At 38.3% G+C, this 16,373-nt stretch overlaps 1 protein-coding gene across 1 annotated transcript in view; it reads left to right on the top strand.

The window, feature by feature from the left end:
* Positions 1-16,373, top strand: part of SCFD1 (sec1 family domain containing 1) — a 141,744-nt gene that overhangs the window by 122,537 nt on the left and 2,834 nt on the right. The window contains exons 16-22 of the mRNA XM_075844681.1: positions 8,006-8,076; positions 10,034-10,113; positions 10,214-10,276; positions 11,413-11,488; positions 12,125-12,178; positions 15,416-15,468; positions 15,693-15,726. Of these exons, the coding sequence (XP_075700796.1) occupies positions 8,006-8,076; positions 10,034-10,113; positions 10,214-10,276; positions 11,413-11,488; positions 12,125-12,178; positions 15,416-15,468; positions 15,693-15,726 (431 nt within the window). The remainder of the gene's footprint in view (positions 1-8,005; positions 8,077-10,033; positions 10,114-10,213; positions 10,277-11,412; positions 11,489-12,124; positions 12,179-15,415; positions 15,469-15,692; positions 15,727-16,373) is intronic.

Raw genomic sequence — 16,373 nt, 5'->3', positions numbered from 1 at the left:
AGTCATCTAGTTTTGTATATAAGCTTAAAGGGGTTGTCCCACCCTAACAACTTATCACCTATCCACTGTTTTTAATGATTAGTGAGGGTCCTAGCAGTGGCCCCATAGTGATCAAAAACGTATCACCTATCCTGTGGAGGGGTGATAAGTTGTTATGGTGGGAAAACCCCTTTAATTACTATTAATGAAAAGTTATGCAACGTTTTGCTGCGTTTCAATTCCTCACTTATGTCAATATATCTGCAAGCTGGCAGTGGAGCCATTTTGTTAGTGTTCCAATGCCTCTGAAATTGCATAAGTCTACTTAGATCAATACTATACTTGAAATTAGGGCTGGACGATTATGACCTAAATCAAAATCACAATTAATTGAACGTGTAAGTTCGATTACAATTAATGAACAATTATTGAGGCCACACCCCTTTTTGCATATGATGCCCCCTATTTGCATGCTATGTCATTGAATACATTTTTATCCCTGAGCCTGCTCTATACTACTGTATATAATATACCCCCTGACACTACCCCGACACAGTACATTTTCCCCATAGTATTCCCCACACAGTATAGTGCCTCATAGCTGCCCCCACACATTATAATGCCCCCATAACTGCCCTCCACACAGTATAATGCCCCTATAGCTGCCATCCACACAATATATTACCTCCTATAACTGCCCTCCGAACGGCGGTATGATGCCACCTATAACTACCCTCCATACAATATAATACCCCTATGGCTGCCCTCCACACAGTATAGTGCCCCCATAGCTGCCTCTACACAGTATAATGCCACCACAACTGCCCTCCACACAGTATAATACCCCCATAACTGCCCCAATTGCTACCCTATACACGGTATAAAGTCCCCCAATACTGCCCCCATACAGTATAATGTCCCCATATCTGCCCCCACACAGCCCCAATAGTGGCTAATAAAGTGCATACTCCCCTAACCCCGTTCCACAACGAGTAGAGGAGATCCTCTTGTCTGCGTGGCTCAGCGCAAACCGGTGCGATGACATCAATGCCTCGTGCCTGTCTGCACCGATCCGTGAGCCTTCGGCGATACATAAGATGACGTCGGTTAGTTGCGCTAAATTTCGGTTTATTAAATTAATCCGATCTTCAGAGTTGCGACTTTTTTATTTTTTTAGATGCACATGAATTGGATGGTAAAATGGACATAGCCTTTAAGAGAGAAATATTCCAGCTTATGTGGGTGTGCATATGTAAACAAATAGTTCCCCATCCCTTTTAAGCCACTGTTCCCTTTCTCTGGGGGGGGGGGCATCACTCTCTGCTTTTACACGGCCAGATTTTCGCCTCGTAAACTAGCTCAGTTTTATGATATTGCGTGTTGATCGGCCCTCGTTTGCTCAATTTAAACGGAGCAGTGATTGGCGTGTATGGGGATGAATGTTCATTAATTCAATCATCTGTCCCCATGCATCTTGTCCGCAGCACATATCCTGTTTACACGGGAAGATGTGCCGCAAACAAACCGTGGAGAAGTGAGAATCACCCGTCAAACAAGCGTTTGCTGGTTTGTCAGCTGATTTCTGCCCAGTTTACACAGGCCAATGATCGGGAACAAGTGTTTGTCTGATCATTGGCCCATGTGAAAGGGCTTTTATTCAGTGCACAATGTTAGAAGAAAGGGGAAAGCATTTTCTTATGTTGGTAGATGGGCTCTACAGTGTTTTTCTAGATCAGCAACCTAATCAGAATATTCCCATGTGAATGATGACGTGTTTAGGCTTTGTTCACGTCTTTGTCGGAGGCTTCGTTAAAAGCCTCTGTGGCAGATTGTCATATTTGCCAGCCAAAATAGCGCAGCATGCAGTGCTATTCTGTCCAGCAAACCATGGCGAAACCCAACTAAACCCATTAAAGGCAATAGGTTTTGCCGAGCTCCGTTGGTCTCCGTTGGTCTTTGACGGATCTTGCGCTATCGTTAGTTTCCTTATTCTGTTCCTATGATGGAACAGGATTACGGGGATTCAAGAGCAAATGTGAACAGAGCCTTAAAAGTTAGACCAACTTCATGGAAAAGAACTACACTCAGACCACTCAAACATACACAAAATAAATATGGAAACTATTCAAAGAACAGAAACTTTCGTAATATAAAAGCAATCGCTGTTTAAAATGTTATCCTTGTAGCAACAATTCCTTTCAAAATACAATGACTCCTTTAGAAGTTGCATTACTGAAGCCATCTATTAAAAACATAAGCTACGACCTATAAACGGCAAATATTTTTACAGTGGTAAAGAAAATCTATCTGACAGTGATGACTAATAATCATCCGGTGGTTTTTACCACCTGTCTGTGGAGACCACTCCTGGTGTCCTTGCAGATGATTTTTGCACATATTTTTTAAAGTGCTTCCTGATCAATAGGGATTTATTTTTTCTCACATGTCTGCAGATCCACTCCCCTTTATAGCATTCTGAATTGTGAAAATCCGTGAAAAAAAGTCTCTGCCTCCAGAGGCTACTGTTCTCACAAACAAAGCTTCTTTTTTTTAAAAAAAAAACAAAAAAGAGGACTTCTCTAATCCTGTCCATTGGAAGTCACATCTGGCATTATTAGGGCTTTAAAAAAATGGTGTTCAAGCCAAATGCAATTTTAATGCAATTACGTCTGTTAGTTGCATTGTATAGTCTTCTGATTTACCACCTCCTTAAATTACCATATTATTCTGTGTAGTACTATGAGTGTAGGTACAAGTGAAGCCTCTTTTTTTAACACATTATTTACGGATTATAATTTTATTAAACAATTTTCGCTTATAACAAATAGATATTTAAATTCCAGGTTTTGCGCGCCTTCAGTTTCCTTGAGCTGCTGCCCTTCTGTCGTTATTACACTTCCATAATAATTTCATAGCTGAGCCTCTCTGGCCATGTGTCAAAGAAAGTAGTTAAACTTTATTAGGTGAGAGGGATTATCACTTGTTTCATGAATTGAATGCAGGGACCAGGGCTCCCATACATACTTTTTAGATGCTTTTAAAAGACCTGAGGTTTCTTAAGTCAATTACTAACTTATTATAAGGACAAAACAACTGAATATGCGAGCCGTGTGGAGGCAATTTGTTGGATTCTTGTAGGCAGTAAATTGTGATTTGCCCGAAGTACTTCACGATGATGAGATGAATAATTTATGACCATCAGTCCAAATGTTAACTTCAGAAACACACTCCGTTCAGAAATTTTCTCATGTAAATACATTTATCCTCGCTCGACTGTAGTGATGCTGGGTTAGTAGATTTTCCTATTGATGTAATTTATGTATGTGTGTGTATGTATGTATGTATGTATATATATATATATATATATATATATATATGTGTGTGTATATATATATATGTGTGTGTGTATATATATATATGTGTATGTATATGTATATATATATATATATATATATATATATATAATAAAAATAATTATCTTTGTCGGTGCCCCCATTTCACCGCAATCCTCCTCGGTTTCCACGCTATCAGCCGGTTCATCCCGGGCAGCTGATATGCTAATTGATGTATTAAATTTACAACGGGGCTGTCGCCACCACCCAGCGTCAACGAGCCGAGAGGCTTAGGTTCACCGTCCGTTGACAACTGGGCGGTAGAGACAGCCCAGTTGTCAATTTATTCATAAATTAGCATATCGACTATTTTTGCAGTAATAATATTGAAAACACGATTACAGTACGGGACCGTATTCCCGCGGACAGACAGGGATTTCTAGCATCATAGATGACTATGATGCTAGAAGCCAGGCTCCCTGAACTGTGGTCAGTCTGGGAAATACAGCCGACACGGGATACGTATATCACGAACCAGACACTGCCGTCGGTATAAGGCCTAAATAAGAGGTTTAGTAGGGTACCTACAAAAACACTAAACTTCAGAATGGCCAATTTTTATTCGCTAAGGGGTGACCTTAATGGGACAATGTCCTCAAAATAAAAATACACAAATTGGAAATTTTTAAAGCCTATTAAATAGGTCCTGTGAAAAATAAATAAGCTTATGAGAATAAAAAAAGCTAGAAACAGGATGAAACCAATGTAGATAAATAATAAAAAGAAAGCAATTAACCCCTTGAAGACACAGCCAGTTTTGGCCTTGTGGACATAGCCTATTTTTTTTCAAATCTGACATGTCACTTTATGTGATAATAACTTGGGAATGCTTTAACTTATCCAAGCGATTCTGAGACTGTTTTGTGGTGACATATTGTACTTTGTTAGTGAAAAAATTTGATCGATAAATTCAATATTTATCTGTGAAAAACACAAAAATTTGGAAAAATTTATCTGCTTGTAAGACAGATGGTAATACCACACAAAATGGTATAGGGGTATAGTGAGCATTTTGATCCTACTGTTTTTTTGCTAAATTTCTTTGAATTAGGCCATAAAAATGAAAGTCTACATTTTTTCAAATAAAACATACAATGTTTTAATTTTTTCAAGAAATAAAGGAGAAAAAGCACCCCAAGATTTGTAAAGCAATTTCTCCCGATTACGAAAATACCCCTTATGTGGTCATAAACTTATGTTTGAACACACGGCAGCCCTCAGAAGGGAAGGAGCGCCATTTGGCTTTTGGAGCTCAAATTTTGCTATAATGGTTTTCAGTGCCATGTCACATTTGCAGAGCTCCTGAGGGACAAAAACAGTGGAAACCACACCGCTCATGGAATTTATCTAGGGGTATAGTGCGCATTTTGACCCCACAGATTTTTTTTTTGCACAATTAATTGGTATTAGGCTGTGAAAATGAAAATCTAAATGTTTTTTTCCCATAAAGTGTCGTTTTTGTTTCGATTTTTTTTTTTTTTTTTTTTTTTTTTTTTTTTTTTTTATTTATTTATTTTGCTGGAATGATTTTCTGTGCCATGTCGCGTTTGCAACGTCCTGGAGTTACCAAAACAGTGGAAAACCCCCAAAAATGACCTAATTTAGGAAACTACACCCCTGAAGGAATTATATAGTGTGTGTGTGTGTGTGTGTGTGTGTGTGTGTGTGTGTGTGTGTTTTTATTTTTTTTACAGCGTTTGTACAATAAAACTTTATTTTTTGTGTCACCACATTCTGAGAGCCATAACATGCATGTTTATTTTTATTTTTTACTTGTTTATTTTTCATCAAAAAAGCTGTGGGAGGGCTTGTTTTTTTGCGGGACAGGTTGTGGTTTTTATTGGTACTGTTTTTGGGTAAATGCGACTTTTTGATCTTTTTTTAGTCTATGTTTTGTGAGGGGTGGTGACCAAAAAATAGCGATTCTGCCATTGATTTTTATTTCTTTTTTGCGGTGTTCACTATGCGGGAAAAATAAGATTATAGTTTTACAGCTTGGGTCGTTAAGGACGCAGTGATATCAAATATGTGTTTATTAAAAACATTTTTATTAACTTTTTGTTCACTAGGAGGGGACTTGAAGGCCTACACCTCTGATCTTTAATACATTGCACTACCCACGTAGTGCAATGCATTAGAGCTGTCCGTTATTCACTGACAGCAAGCCTATTAGGCCACGTCTCTGGGTGGGGCCCAATGGGCTTCCAAATGTTGGGGTGCTATTTCTCCTTTATTTCTTGTAAAAATTTAAAATCTGTATGTCTTTTGATGGAAAAAATTTAAATTTTCATTTTTATGGCCTAATTCCAATAAATTCAGCAAAAAATCTGTGGGTTCAAAATGCTCACTGTGCCCCTAGATAAATTCCATGAGGGGTATAGTTTCCAAAAAGGGTCGCTTTTGGGGTGTTTCCACGGTTTTGCTCCTTCCAGCGTGTTGCAAATGCGATCAGGCACCCGAAAACAATTCCAGCAAAATCTGCACTCTAAAATCTAAATGCCGCTCCTTCCCTTCTGAGCCATGCCATGGATCTAAACAGCAGTTTATTACTACATATGGGATATTGCCGTATTGCAGAGAAATTCCTTCACAAATGTTGTAGCTTTTTCTCCTTAATGCCTTTTAAAAATGTTAAATTTCTATGTTTTTTCAGAAAAAAAAATGTAATTCCAATAAATTCAGCAAAAAACCTGTGGGGTCAAAATGCTAACTATATCCCTATATAATTTCCATGAGGGGTGTAGTTTCCCAAATGGGGTCACTTTGTTGGGGGTTTCCCTGGTTTTTGTACCACAAGACCTCTTCAAACCTGAAATGGTGCCTAAAATATATTGTAATAAAAAGGAGTCTCCAAAATCCACTAGGTGCTCCTTTGTTTCTGAGGTCTGTTTCTGGCCATCAGCGCAAAAGAGCAACATGTGGTATATTTCTAAAAACTGCAGAACCTGGGCAATAAATATTGAGTTGCGTTTCTCTGGTAAAACCTTCTGTGGTACAGAAAAAAGTGTATTCAATATGAATTTCAGAAGAAAAATGACATTTGTAAAGTTCACCTCCACTTTTCTTTAATTTCTGTGAAACCTCTAAAGGGATAAAAAAAACTTTTGAAATGCTGTTTTGAATACTTTCAGGGATTTCGTTTTTAAAATGGGGTGATTTATGGGAAGTTGCTAATATATATTCCCCTCAAACTACAGAACTGAACTAGTCCATAAAAAAAATAGGTTTTGGAAATTTTCTTGAACATGTGAGAAATTGCTGCTAAACTTATAAGCCTTCTAACATCCTAGAAAAATAAAAGGATGTTCAAAAAATGATGCAGACACAGAGTAGTTATATGGAAAATGTAAACTAGTAACTATTTTCTGTGGTATTACTATCGGTCTTACCAGCAGATACATTTAAATTTAGACAATGCAAATTTTCTCAAAATGTTGGTGTCTTTCACAAATAAACACTGAATGTATTGACCAAATGTTACCACTAACACAAAGTACAATGTGTCACAAGAAAACAGTCTCCGAATCGCTTGGAAAAATAAGAGCATTCCAAAGTTATTACCACATAAAGTGACACATCAGATTTAAAAAAAATCCACATGGCCAAAACAGGCTGTTTTTAAGGGGTTAAATGGTACCATTAAAAACTACAACTTGTCTTGTAAAAGAAAAGCCCTCATACGGCTAGATCAATGGTACAATAAAAAGTTATGGGTCTTGGAAGTCAAGGAGAGAAAAAATGGTAAAGTGGCCTGGTCATTAAAGTGTTAAAGTTCTGGAAATGTGTATAGACGTAAGGTTTACATTACAAGCGTTTTATCTTTTATAGCCTGACTGAGCTGCCTTATATATAAAACTATTTAAAGCCCCATTCTGGCATCTGAGATTTATTTGATATTGTCTAATGCTACTCTTTCTCAGTAGAAACATCCTTGTCCAGTTACTATAAGGCTTCTTACACCACAGTTTGTGTTGCGTTTTTTTGCCAAATAAAAACGCATCTCAAAACACACAAGTTTTTTGGGAGAATGGTATATGTATTTTTCAGTTCAACACGTGATTTATTCTGAACAAATGGCACCAAAATCACCATAAAAAAAGGCCACATACATTCACATGTGGTTTTTCTTGTTTTTATTTTGAAGAGGCGAAAAAAAGAAAATCTATGGAGATTTATGGGACTTAAAAAGCCACTAAATACTGGAAAAAATACCACATTTTTAAAAAAAACTCAATTTAAAAAAAAAAAAAAAGACGTAATATTCACCTAAAAAAAAGCCATGTTTGTAGTGCATTTTAAATTTCCCCCTTTGATGTCCAGCTAACATCTGGAAGCATAATTTTTTGCGGCAAAAAATGTTTTTAAAAAAAAAAAAAAAATGCTGCGTGTGAGTCAACCCTTACTGTTAGCAGCCCTCTTAAAATAACGGGTCTTCTTTTTTCTGTGTGTTTAATAGTTCTCCAGCCGCTAACCTGCAGTGAATCAATTACACAGTGTTTACATTTACACCTTTTGAAACTTTATGCCCAGATTAGCAATGATTTATTATTCCGTTTACTTGTGGTCATGGAACAAATGGTTTCTTTTTATTGCATGTTTTACATGTTTTTGTACTTCCTGCTGTTTGTTTGTAGCTGGGACGCCAGAAGACAAGATGCGGTTGTTTCTGATCTATTACATCACGTCTGCACAAGCCCCCTCAGAGGTACCGCCAACTACTATATTTTTAATAAGAAAAAAATTCCATTGGTGTTCTGTATGAAATGTAATAAGTTATTTAGGCATCATAGGTAAGGAAATGTGTTTGTAGAGAGAAATTTACATTTAGTTCATCTTTAGAACGTCTTCCGCTTTGGTATTAATTTTTTTCTTGTTTTTTTTGTTAATTTTAGTATATACAAAATGTAATTATTTTTACGTTTTTATGAGATAATTTGTTAGCATCTCTAAATGTTTTTTTGTGCTTTATTAGTTTTTGTTTTTTTAGCAATGTTAATATTATCTGACATTCTATATTGTTTTCACTGGACTGGATGAAGTTATAAACAATGCAAGAATGAAAAGGAGAGTTGTAACTAAAGTTTTGTTAAAACTTTCATCATGGTTCTCGTGGCTCTGCTATTCTGCCCATTAATGTAAAAAATGCAATCATGGCAAATCTATTCTAAAGGTACTATTACACAGCCCGATATTGGCCTTGAAAACGAGACCGCTCGTTGATCGGCGCTCGTTTGCGTCTTTCACAAGCGGCTATGTATGGGGATGAGTGCCTGTTACTACGATCACTTGTTCCCATACATTTCCATCATGTCGACAGCACAGCTCCCTGTTTAAACTGGGAGATGTGATGCCGGCAAAGATTATATTTAATGCTGCATAAATGATACGATCAGCCGAAGAATAAGCGTTTGCTCGTTCATCAGCTAAATATTGCTGCCATGTTTACACAGGGCAATAATCTGGAAGGAGCGTTCATATGAATGGTCATTTGCCTGATAATTGGCCCATGTAAAAGTGCCTTAAGTCGTGGATCCGTCATATACATAATGGATCCTGCATAAAAAGAACCCATAATGCCAATGTGAACAGAGCCTAAAGCGAAGCGATACTAAACCGAGGATAACTACCGTAGTTAACGTTAATTGAATACAACACAATATTAGAGGAGCTGAACTAAACCGCAATTACTGTGTAGTCGCTCTGTGATAGAACTCCCCTGTGTTGTTGTTTTCAACCGAGCATATCCTGTGTGTAAGTGGAATGTCTGAGAGATGTATTTTTAATAAGCTTGGTGCATTCTTCTGTTTTAGTCTAACAAGCATCCTTTGTGCGAGAAGAATGAATATTTTTTTTATTTGCTAGTCGCACTTTAAAGGAAATCCTATGGTCTATTCCAAGAAGAGAAAGCCTTTCTGTCTCTCACACTTGTATACTGTCTTGTAGAAATGGCTTCCTGTTTGGCAAAACCATTAATGGAAGGCTGTTTGGTATGGAATGAACGAGCACTGTATTGTTGCAAAGAAGCATGTGGAGAACGAGGAATGTGATGGACGAAATACCCCAAGTCATACGCTAACACACACATATTGTTGTAAATTAAACAGTCCTTGTAACAATAATTTTGTTATTTGGACCAAATCAATTCTTAAATCTTATGCAACATCTATGTGGAAGGGTTTAAATAGTGTATATCGCTCGTTGACTATTATAGTAAAGGATAGTAACCGTAAGATACATTGAGCATCATAGTTGTTAAGTTTTAGTATTCATTTCATACAATCCAGGCAACCAGACGTGTGTGGGGTGCTGCCCCTGTGGCTGCCTGGCTCAGGCTCTGGCCCTCTTTCTCTGACTACAAAGTACTGGTTCTGCAGGACTCATGAGTGCAACAATGCATTTATTTTTTTTACCCTCCAAAAATGTGTAGAAATGTTTTCCTTCCCTTTTCACATCCCTTGGTTGAACTTGAGATGGACATATGTCTTTTTGCAGCCGTACTAACTATGTAACTATTTTATTAGTCCGAAAACAAAATTCCTGGATGGCTCTTTGCCTCCCTTTATTTCACCTCTGGAGGCAATGTACTGTAATTTATGACAATAGCAGAAAAAATAATGTGCTTTTTATAATACTGTATATAGTTATCGTTTTTATTTTCCCAGACTGACCTAGATCAGTATAAGAAAGCTCTAGAGGATGCTGGTTGTATCTTGGCACCTCTAAACTACATCAAACAATGGAAGTGAGTATAATGGTTTATTTTATATCGTATTACACCTCAATCAGATGCCGACAAACCAAAGACTCCTCATATACTGACGTGTCTCCGGTTATTTACCTAGGGCCTTTGCTAAGATGGCGGCAGCACCAGCAAGCTATGGGATTGGTGCTACGAAATCCAAAGGGTAAGGATTAGTTAATAGATATAAACTCCTATGAGACTTCCATTTTTTTGCCGGAAGGGAACACAAAATGTAAATATAGTATAGCAAGATTCACATGCGTGTGCACTTTTCATTCTCCTGTATTTACAGAGCAAATATATATGTGTAGGTGTGTGTGTAATAGTGACGTTAACTAAATGTCTTTATTGGACTACCCATTACTTGGGGCATTTTCGCTCTCTAGTGCCCCTGGTGGTTAGTAGAGTAGGCTGGGATAGACCGCTTGTATAGTTTTTGAAATAATGCACATTTTGTTGTTTCAGAACTGTCTGAGCACTTTTTTTTTTATTTTTTTTTTTAATCCGCATTTTTTACCTATATCCGTATATGTCTACGTTTTATTTCTGAGAGTTCCAACATACATTTTTCTCAGATTTTTTTCTGGGAAGTTTAAGCCTATTTTACATAACACTGCACATTTTTTTTTTACATAGTTTTGGGAGGTTTTCCATATGCCTCTTTCTGTTAGTTTGCTGTTTTTGTAAAAAAAAATATATATATATACTGTGACCACAGATCAGTCATTCTATATGAAGAGTTCCTCTGAATGAAATTATACTCCCTAAAAAAAAAAACCTCATATGAATTTGTACTATTCAGTGTCTTTTTAATTCTCATTTTTTATTTATTTATACATTTTTTGGGCCCTGGTTCTTTTATTTTGAGGAATCCCCTAATATATACACAAACATATACATGCCCACCGATAGACATGAAGGACTTGTGATTTCAGGTGCTTTTATATGGCCTCTATAGGACCTTAGGCTTTCAGACATCAGATCCCAGCCCTCCTAGTAGTAGTGTAGCATTAATATTCCATCATCACTTAGAACAAACGTGCCCTCTTTGGGAAGCTGCAGATGCTGCCAGTTTTACCATTACACATTTCCCTTCTACCACAGAAGGTCTCTTATCCCCAAACTTGCCTCCCCCTGATGGTGTGAGACACCACGTAGACCTATACACCACTGAAGTGTTCAAAGCTGCACACTGTTTATTCAGGTACAATGACCTCCTTCTCTGCAGTCGGTTCTGGGAGTAGTAGCTGGCACCAGAGGTGCATCTCTTTATACCCATCTTCTTTTTTCTACTTCCAGGCTTCTCTCCAGAGTCATGAATACAGGGTCACAGTTTGTCATGGAGGGGGTGAAAAACTTTGTTCTAAAGCAGCAGGTAAACAGCCTAAGGAACAAGATTTATTTTGACAAGTGTAAAATCAGCGGGCAGGCGTCCCACCTGCTACTGATAGCTGATGTGAGTGTAATGGAGCTGCCTATGAAAGCGAAGTACCATGAGTGACTGCAGACCGCGCGTCTAAGTTTAAAGTACATTGTTGAAGGTCAATGCTAATCTGATGGAAGTAAAGGTTTCATTCCACTGTTCTATGCTGTACAGATAAACATTTCCATTTTCCCCTTTATGGGTTAATCAAGTCACATTCCCATCCTGCCCAGTTCCCCCATCCTGTTTGCTTTGGCTGCGCAAAACAAGAAGCTTTGTGAATATGTTTGGACATTTGATACGAACACTGGGCACAGAACTTTCTGTCACATCTCCCACTGAGTCCATAGTAAATGCGTCTACTCTTAGAATGGCAGCTGGAAGATGTCCGTGATTGTAGCCAGACGTGTATGTGAATATGGAAATCCAGATACTGGTCTGTCTATTGTTCTACTTTTCCCTAAATTACAGCTCAATCAGAAGGAAACATTCTGGATTTCCATTTTGTGATAAATCCTACAATAAAACTGTACGTCCCAATGCTGTATTGATATTTATATTTTGTTAATTCCTCTTTTTTTTTTATAGAACTTGCCTGTCACTCGAGTCCTTGATAGCCTCATGGAAATGAAATCCAATCCGGTAAGAAATGTTTTGTCGTATGCCATCGCTTTTAGCAGAGAAAGCTGAAAATGTTCATTCCTTCATCTATTATAAATATATTTGTTTCCAGATCACTCTGTTCCTACCAGTTGTTTTTATTTTTCTTATATGTTTGTGTTTTTGTTATTGGCGGTTTTATTTTATTTGCTCCCAGCTGCAAGTAAAAATAGAAAAGAAAAAAAAATGTGCATGTGTTCTGGAAAGAGCTGCGGCCCCAGCCGGACGCCCATCCTAAAGTTGATTCATTTGCCAGGAGCTCGTAAACTGATGGCTCTTGGGGCCATGTGTTTGTATACAAAGTCCCATCTCCATGCAAATGCCCAGCCCATTTCCAGACACCGCTTAACTGTTTGCTCATAGTGCATTTGATTATTTTTGTTCATGATCTGTCCACCAACTGCAAATATAGGGAAATCAAAAATAGAGTTTAGGGTGAGACACTAAGCTAACGGTTTAGAGCCTAAAATTAAAGATAACGTTACATAGTCTACACATCCTTGATTCATTGTATTGCACCATTTTATAGTTGATGATATAAAGTATACCTCCCAATTTTATATAGCAAAACAATTCTTTTGCCGGAGTGTGCGTAAGAATCATTTTTCGAAATCGGTTACATGGCAGATTCTGCTTTTTAATAGCAGCATGGATCGGCTGCAGTCTGCGTTAATAACTGTGCATTAGGAGACAGAGCGTCTTTCTCCTAGGTTCCTGTCCCCAGTACAGGAACCAGCACCGTAGAATGTAATGGAATGTGTAATGGAATCCTAAAGTGCTGGATTCCATACTGGATACGGGAGCATAGGAGACAGAGCAGGGCGCCCGGTCTCCTTGATGCACAGTTATAAGCAGCCTACAACACGGACCGTGGCCGGTCCTTTGTTCTATTTAGAAGCAGAATCTGCAATACAAGCGATCTAGAAATAAGATTATTGTGCACACTTCTGCACGATAAGTTTTCTAAATAATTTGAGGTAAACTTCAATCTTTTTCTTTTTTTAATTTTTTTTTGGGGGGATTTTTCAGAACAGATAAACGTATTTGTTAATCGGGGGAAGGGGATAACAAAAAGAATGATAAAGAAGGTCCTTAACGTAAGGGACACCATTTGAGGCTAAACAGAACATGGTTACAAAGCCAATGGATACAAACCAAATGTATTTAAACAAAGTAGAATGTATCCTTATTATATGTAAACAAAAAGGATAAGAAAGGATTTAAAAAGGGGGAATAGGGTGGAGTTGAAAAGGACCAATGAACAAGCAGAAAGCAAAAAAGAGAGCAGGGGTCGCAAAAACGGACAAAGCCCCCCACCAGGAGTACACAACTGCATAGTAACGATCGCTTTATGTTCCGCTGAATCTTGGTACACTAACCAGTACTGCCAAGTTTAGAGGAAAATGCCATGGCAGCTATTGATTTGACAGCTGAGGTCATCCAAGCATCGCAAGTTCTCAAAAAAAAGTGTTAAAAGCAGGTAGGCAAAGGCAGTGGAAAAGGGAATGGGGTGGTTAGAGAAGGTAAATATTATATTCCAAACTTCCCTCCAATATGAAGTCAGGATCGGGCATTCCCATAAGATATTTAGCATTCCAGACCAGCGCATTGACTGTGGCTCCCTGGCTGGTAGTAAGCATTATGGCAGAGCAAGCATTGGGAAGGAACCAAGGGCATCAGGGCTTACAATTTCGAGGGAACTCTCGAACTCTATGAGAGCAACTTACAGCCCACTTTTTGCAGGCGATTAGATATACATGAGCCAAGCGATAAAATCTTCGTTTTAGGGCCTCTCCGAAAGAGTTTTTCAAGTCTCTTTTCAAATGATGTAGGAAAGAAGGGCAGGGTTGGCCGGAAGGAAAAGCAGAAGGGAATAGATTAGGGATAGAAAATGCCACATTGGACCAGATCAGAATATTTAAAATAGTGTGTTGGATAAGTTGAGAGATTCAGGTGGTCGATGGGATGCCAGGAAATGGTGAAGTTGATTGGATCTCAACTAGCCTAAGGGGCAAGGGGTCTGTCAAGCAATTCAAAGAAGGTAATTGGATCCAGGAGTTGTTTTGGAGAAAGTGGACGGCACATGACCGACCATTGATAAACCACTTTTGGAACACTGGGTGGCTTTAGCTAGTGGGAAAGGTAGTTTGCTCAAATCAAAACGAGGGTACAGCTGTCCCTTCAAAAAGTCTTTATGCACAGAGGGAAATTTCTGACTGATCGTTGGATGGGAAGAGGCTAGATGAGGTGGTACTACCAGTCAGGGAGCCACAGTCAATGGGTTGGTCCAGCAGGCCGATGCCACATCAACAATGTGCCAATTTTTAGCTGGTTTGTGAGCCCATATGAATTTTGTTAGAAAGGAAGAGAATATGTCGAAAAAACTCTGTGTAGGAGGATTTGTAAGCCTTGTAGAAGGTACACGGTATGGAGAAGTACATCTCAAAGATCAAACAACGGCCAAACCAGATGAAGATTCGTTGCATGCTACGTCTTAATCACTTATGGGCTGCCACCTTATGGTTTGAGTCACCCACGAGACCCAGAAATAAAAAGGAGGAGCTTCAAAGTGAAGATGAAAATTAAGAGGGATAGGGGACAAACTTGGAGGGGGTGATATTTCTGACATGGCTCTATTGACCAATACTACGGCATAGGAATGGAAGTAGAGACTACCTGTCCAGCGCATCATGTTGGGACCACATTAATATGCTGCGGGGTACAGGTCACTAGCCCCCAGTCCATCCTGTCAAATGTCGTTATGGCATTGGGCCAGGGTTTCGTTTGTTGTGATGTGATGGATCACATTGATTCCCTCAAGCGGGCATGAAGTTGACGGCTGAATGCTGTGATATCTGCATGCACAGAAGCCTGTCGATCACGGTGTGGAGGGTGAAAATAAAATCTCTCCTGCAGAATACACTGGACTCATAACCCTAGTGTCTGTGTGTGAGAATACAGACTGGTGAGAATAATGTACATTTTTGTACAGCGCTGATGTTGGTGCTTTATAAGCAATGGAAAATTAGAACCAATAAGATGACCTAAAAAATGATCGTAAATAAGCCCAGCTAACGACCTCATACAGACTGATAGATATCAGTGATGCAAAAGAAAGTCTTTTTTTTTTACCATTCTGCTTCCGTTTGCTTTATGTATGGATTTTTGATTTTTTTTTGTTACGCTCTAAAATGTTGTGATGGAATTCTTCTCTTGCAGGAAACCGATGATTACAGATATTTTGACCCAAAGATGTTACGTGGAAATGACAGGTGACACTTGTATATCCACACCGGATTTCTCTTTCATGTATTTGGAAACTATTGACCGTAACCGTAACTGGTTTCTTTTTAATAATTTTTTTTCCTTCTTGTTTTTTCTTTATGTAGATCATTTTTTGCCTCTTATATGAAACCCCTTTTTTCAAATGAAACTGTTGTGTTCTTGGAAGAATTGATTTAACTTGTATCAAACTATTTTTTCTTTATTAAAACAGTTCTATACCAAGGAGCAAAAATCCCTTCCAGGAGGTAAGTATAATTACAGCACGATCGTACATAAATGCAAAAAGTGACTGACAATATGTACATTCTGAACCTCCGCATACACCATAGTTAGTTTTGGCATCTTTGCAGTTAATAAAAAAAATAAGACTTTTTAGTTTGGTATGTTCTATCGACTATTACACTTCCTATACTATCCTATACTTACGCTCGCACCCCATAAATGTCTATTCATGTGTTAAGGAGATGCCAAAATATAACCGACTGACTTTTCATTTTTTCTGCAGCAGTGGACCACTAAAAAAGTTCTGAATGTTAGTACTCTACAATGAAATAGGCAGAAGTTGCCCAGTCATTGGGGAACATTTTCCATAAATAAAACATGGGACGATTTATTTTTAGTTTTAGTGGAGCACTACGGGTCCTGATGAATTTCCCCCTGCACAGCGCCACAGCCATTCAAGTATTATGCTGGTACTGCAGCTCCGCACACCATTCACCGGGCAAGAGTGGCGCTGTTCAAAGAAAATGCTGAAGGATTTGTTTTCATGATCGATGGGGGTCCCTGCGTTCCTAACTAAATGCCGTCACCTGCCCTGACTGGTATATGCCTGAATTTATTGTTCATATGATTACAAATATTGTAAATGGAGCGCACATCGGTAATACCACCA

This window comes from Rhinoderma darwinii, chromosome 12 (genome assembly GCF_050947455.1).
Source record: "Rhinoderma darwinii isolate aRhiDar2 chromosome 12, aRhiDar2.hap1, whole genome shotgun sequence".
Taxonomy (NCBI): domain Eukaryota; kingdom Metazoa; phylum Chordata; class Amphibia; order Anura; family Rhinodermatidae; genus Rhinoderma; species Rhinoderma darwinii.
This window is presented reverse-complemented; position numbering and strand designations above follow the sequence as displayed.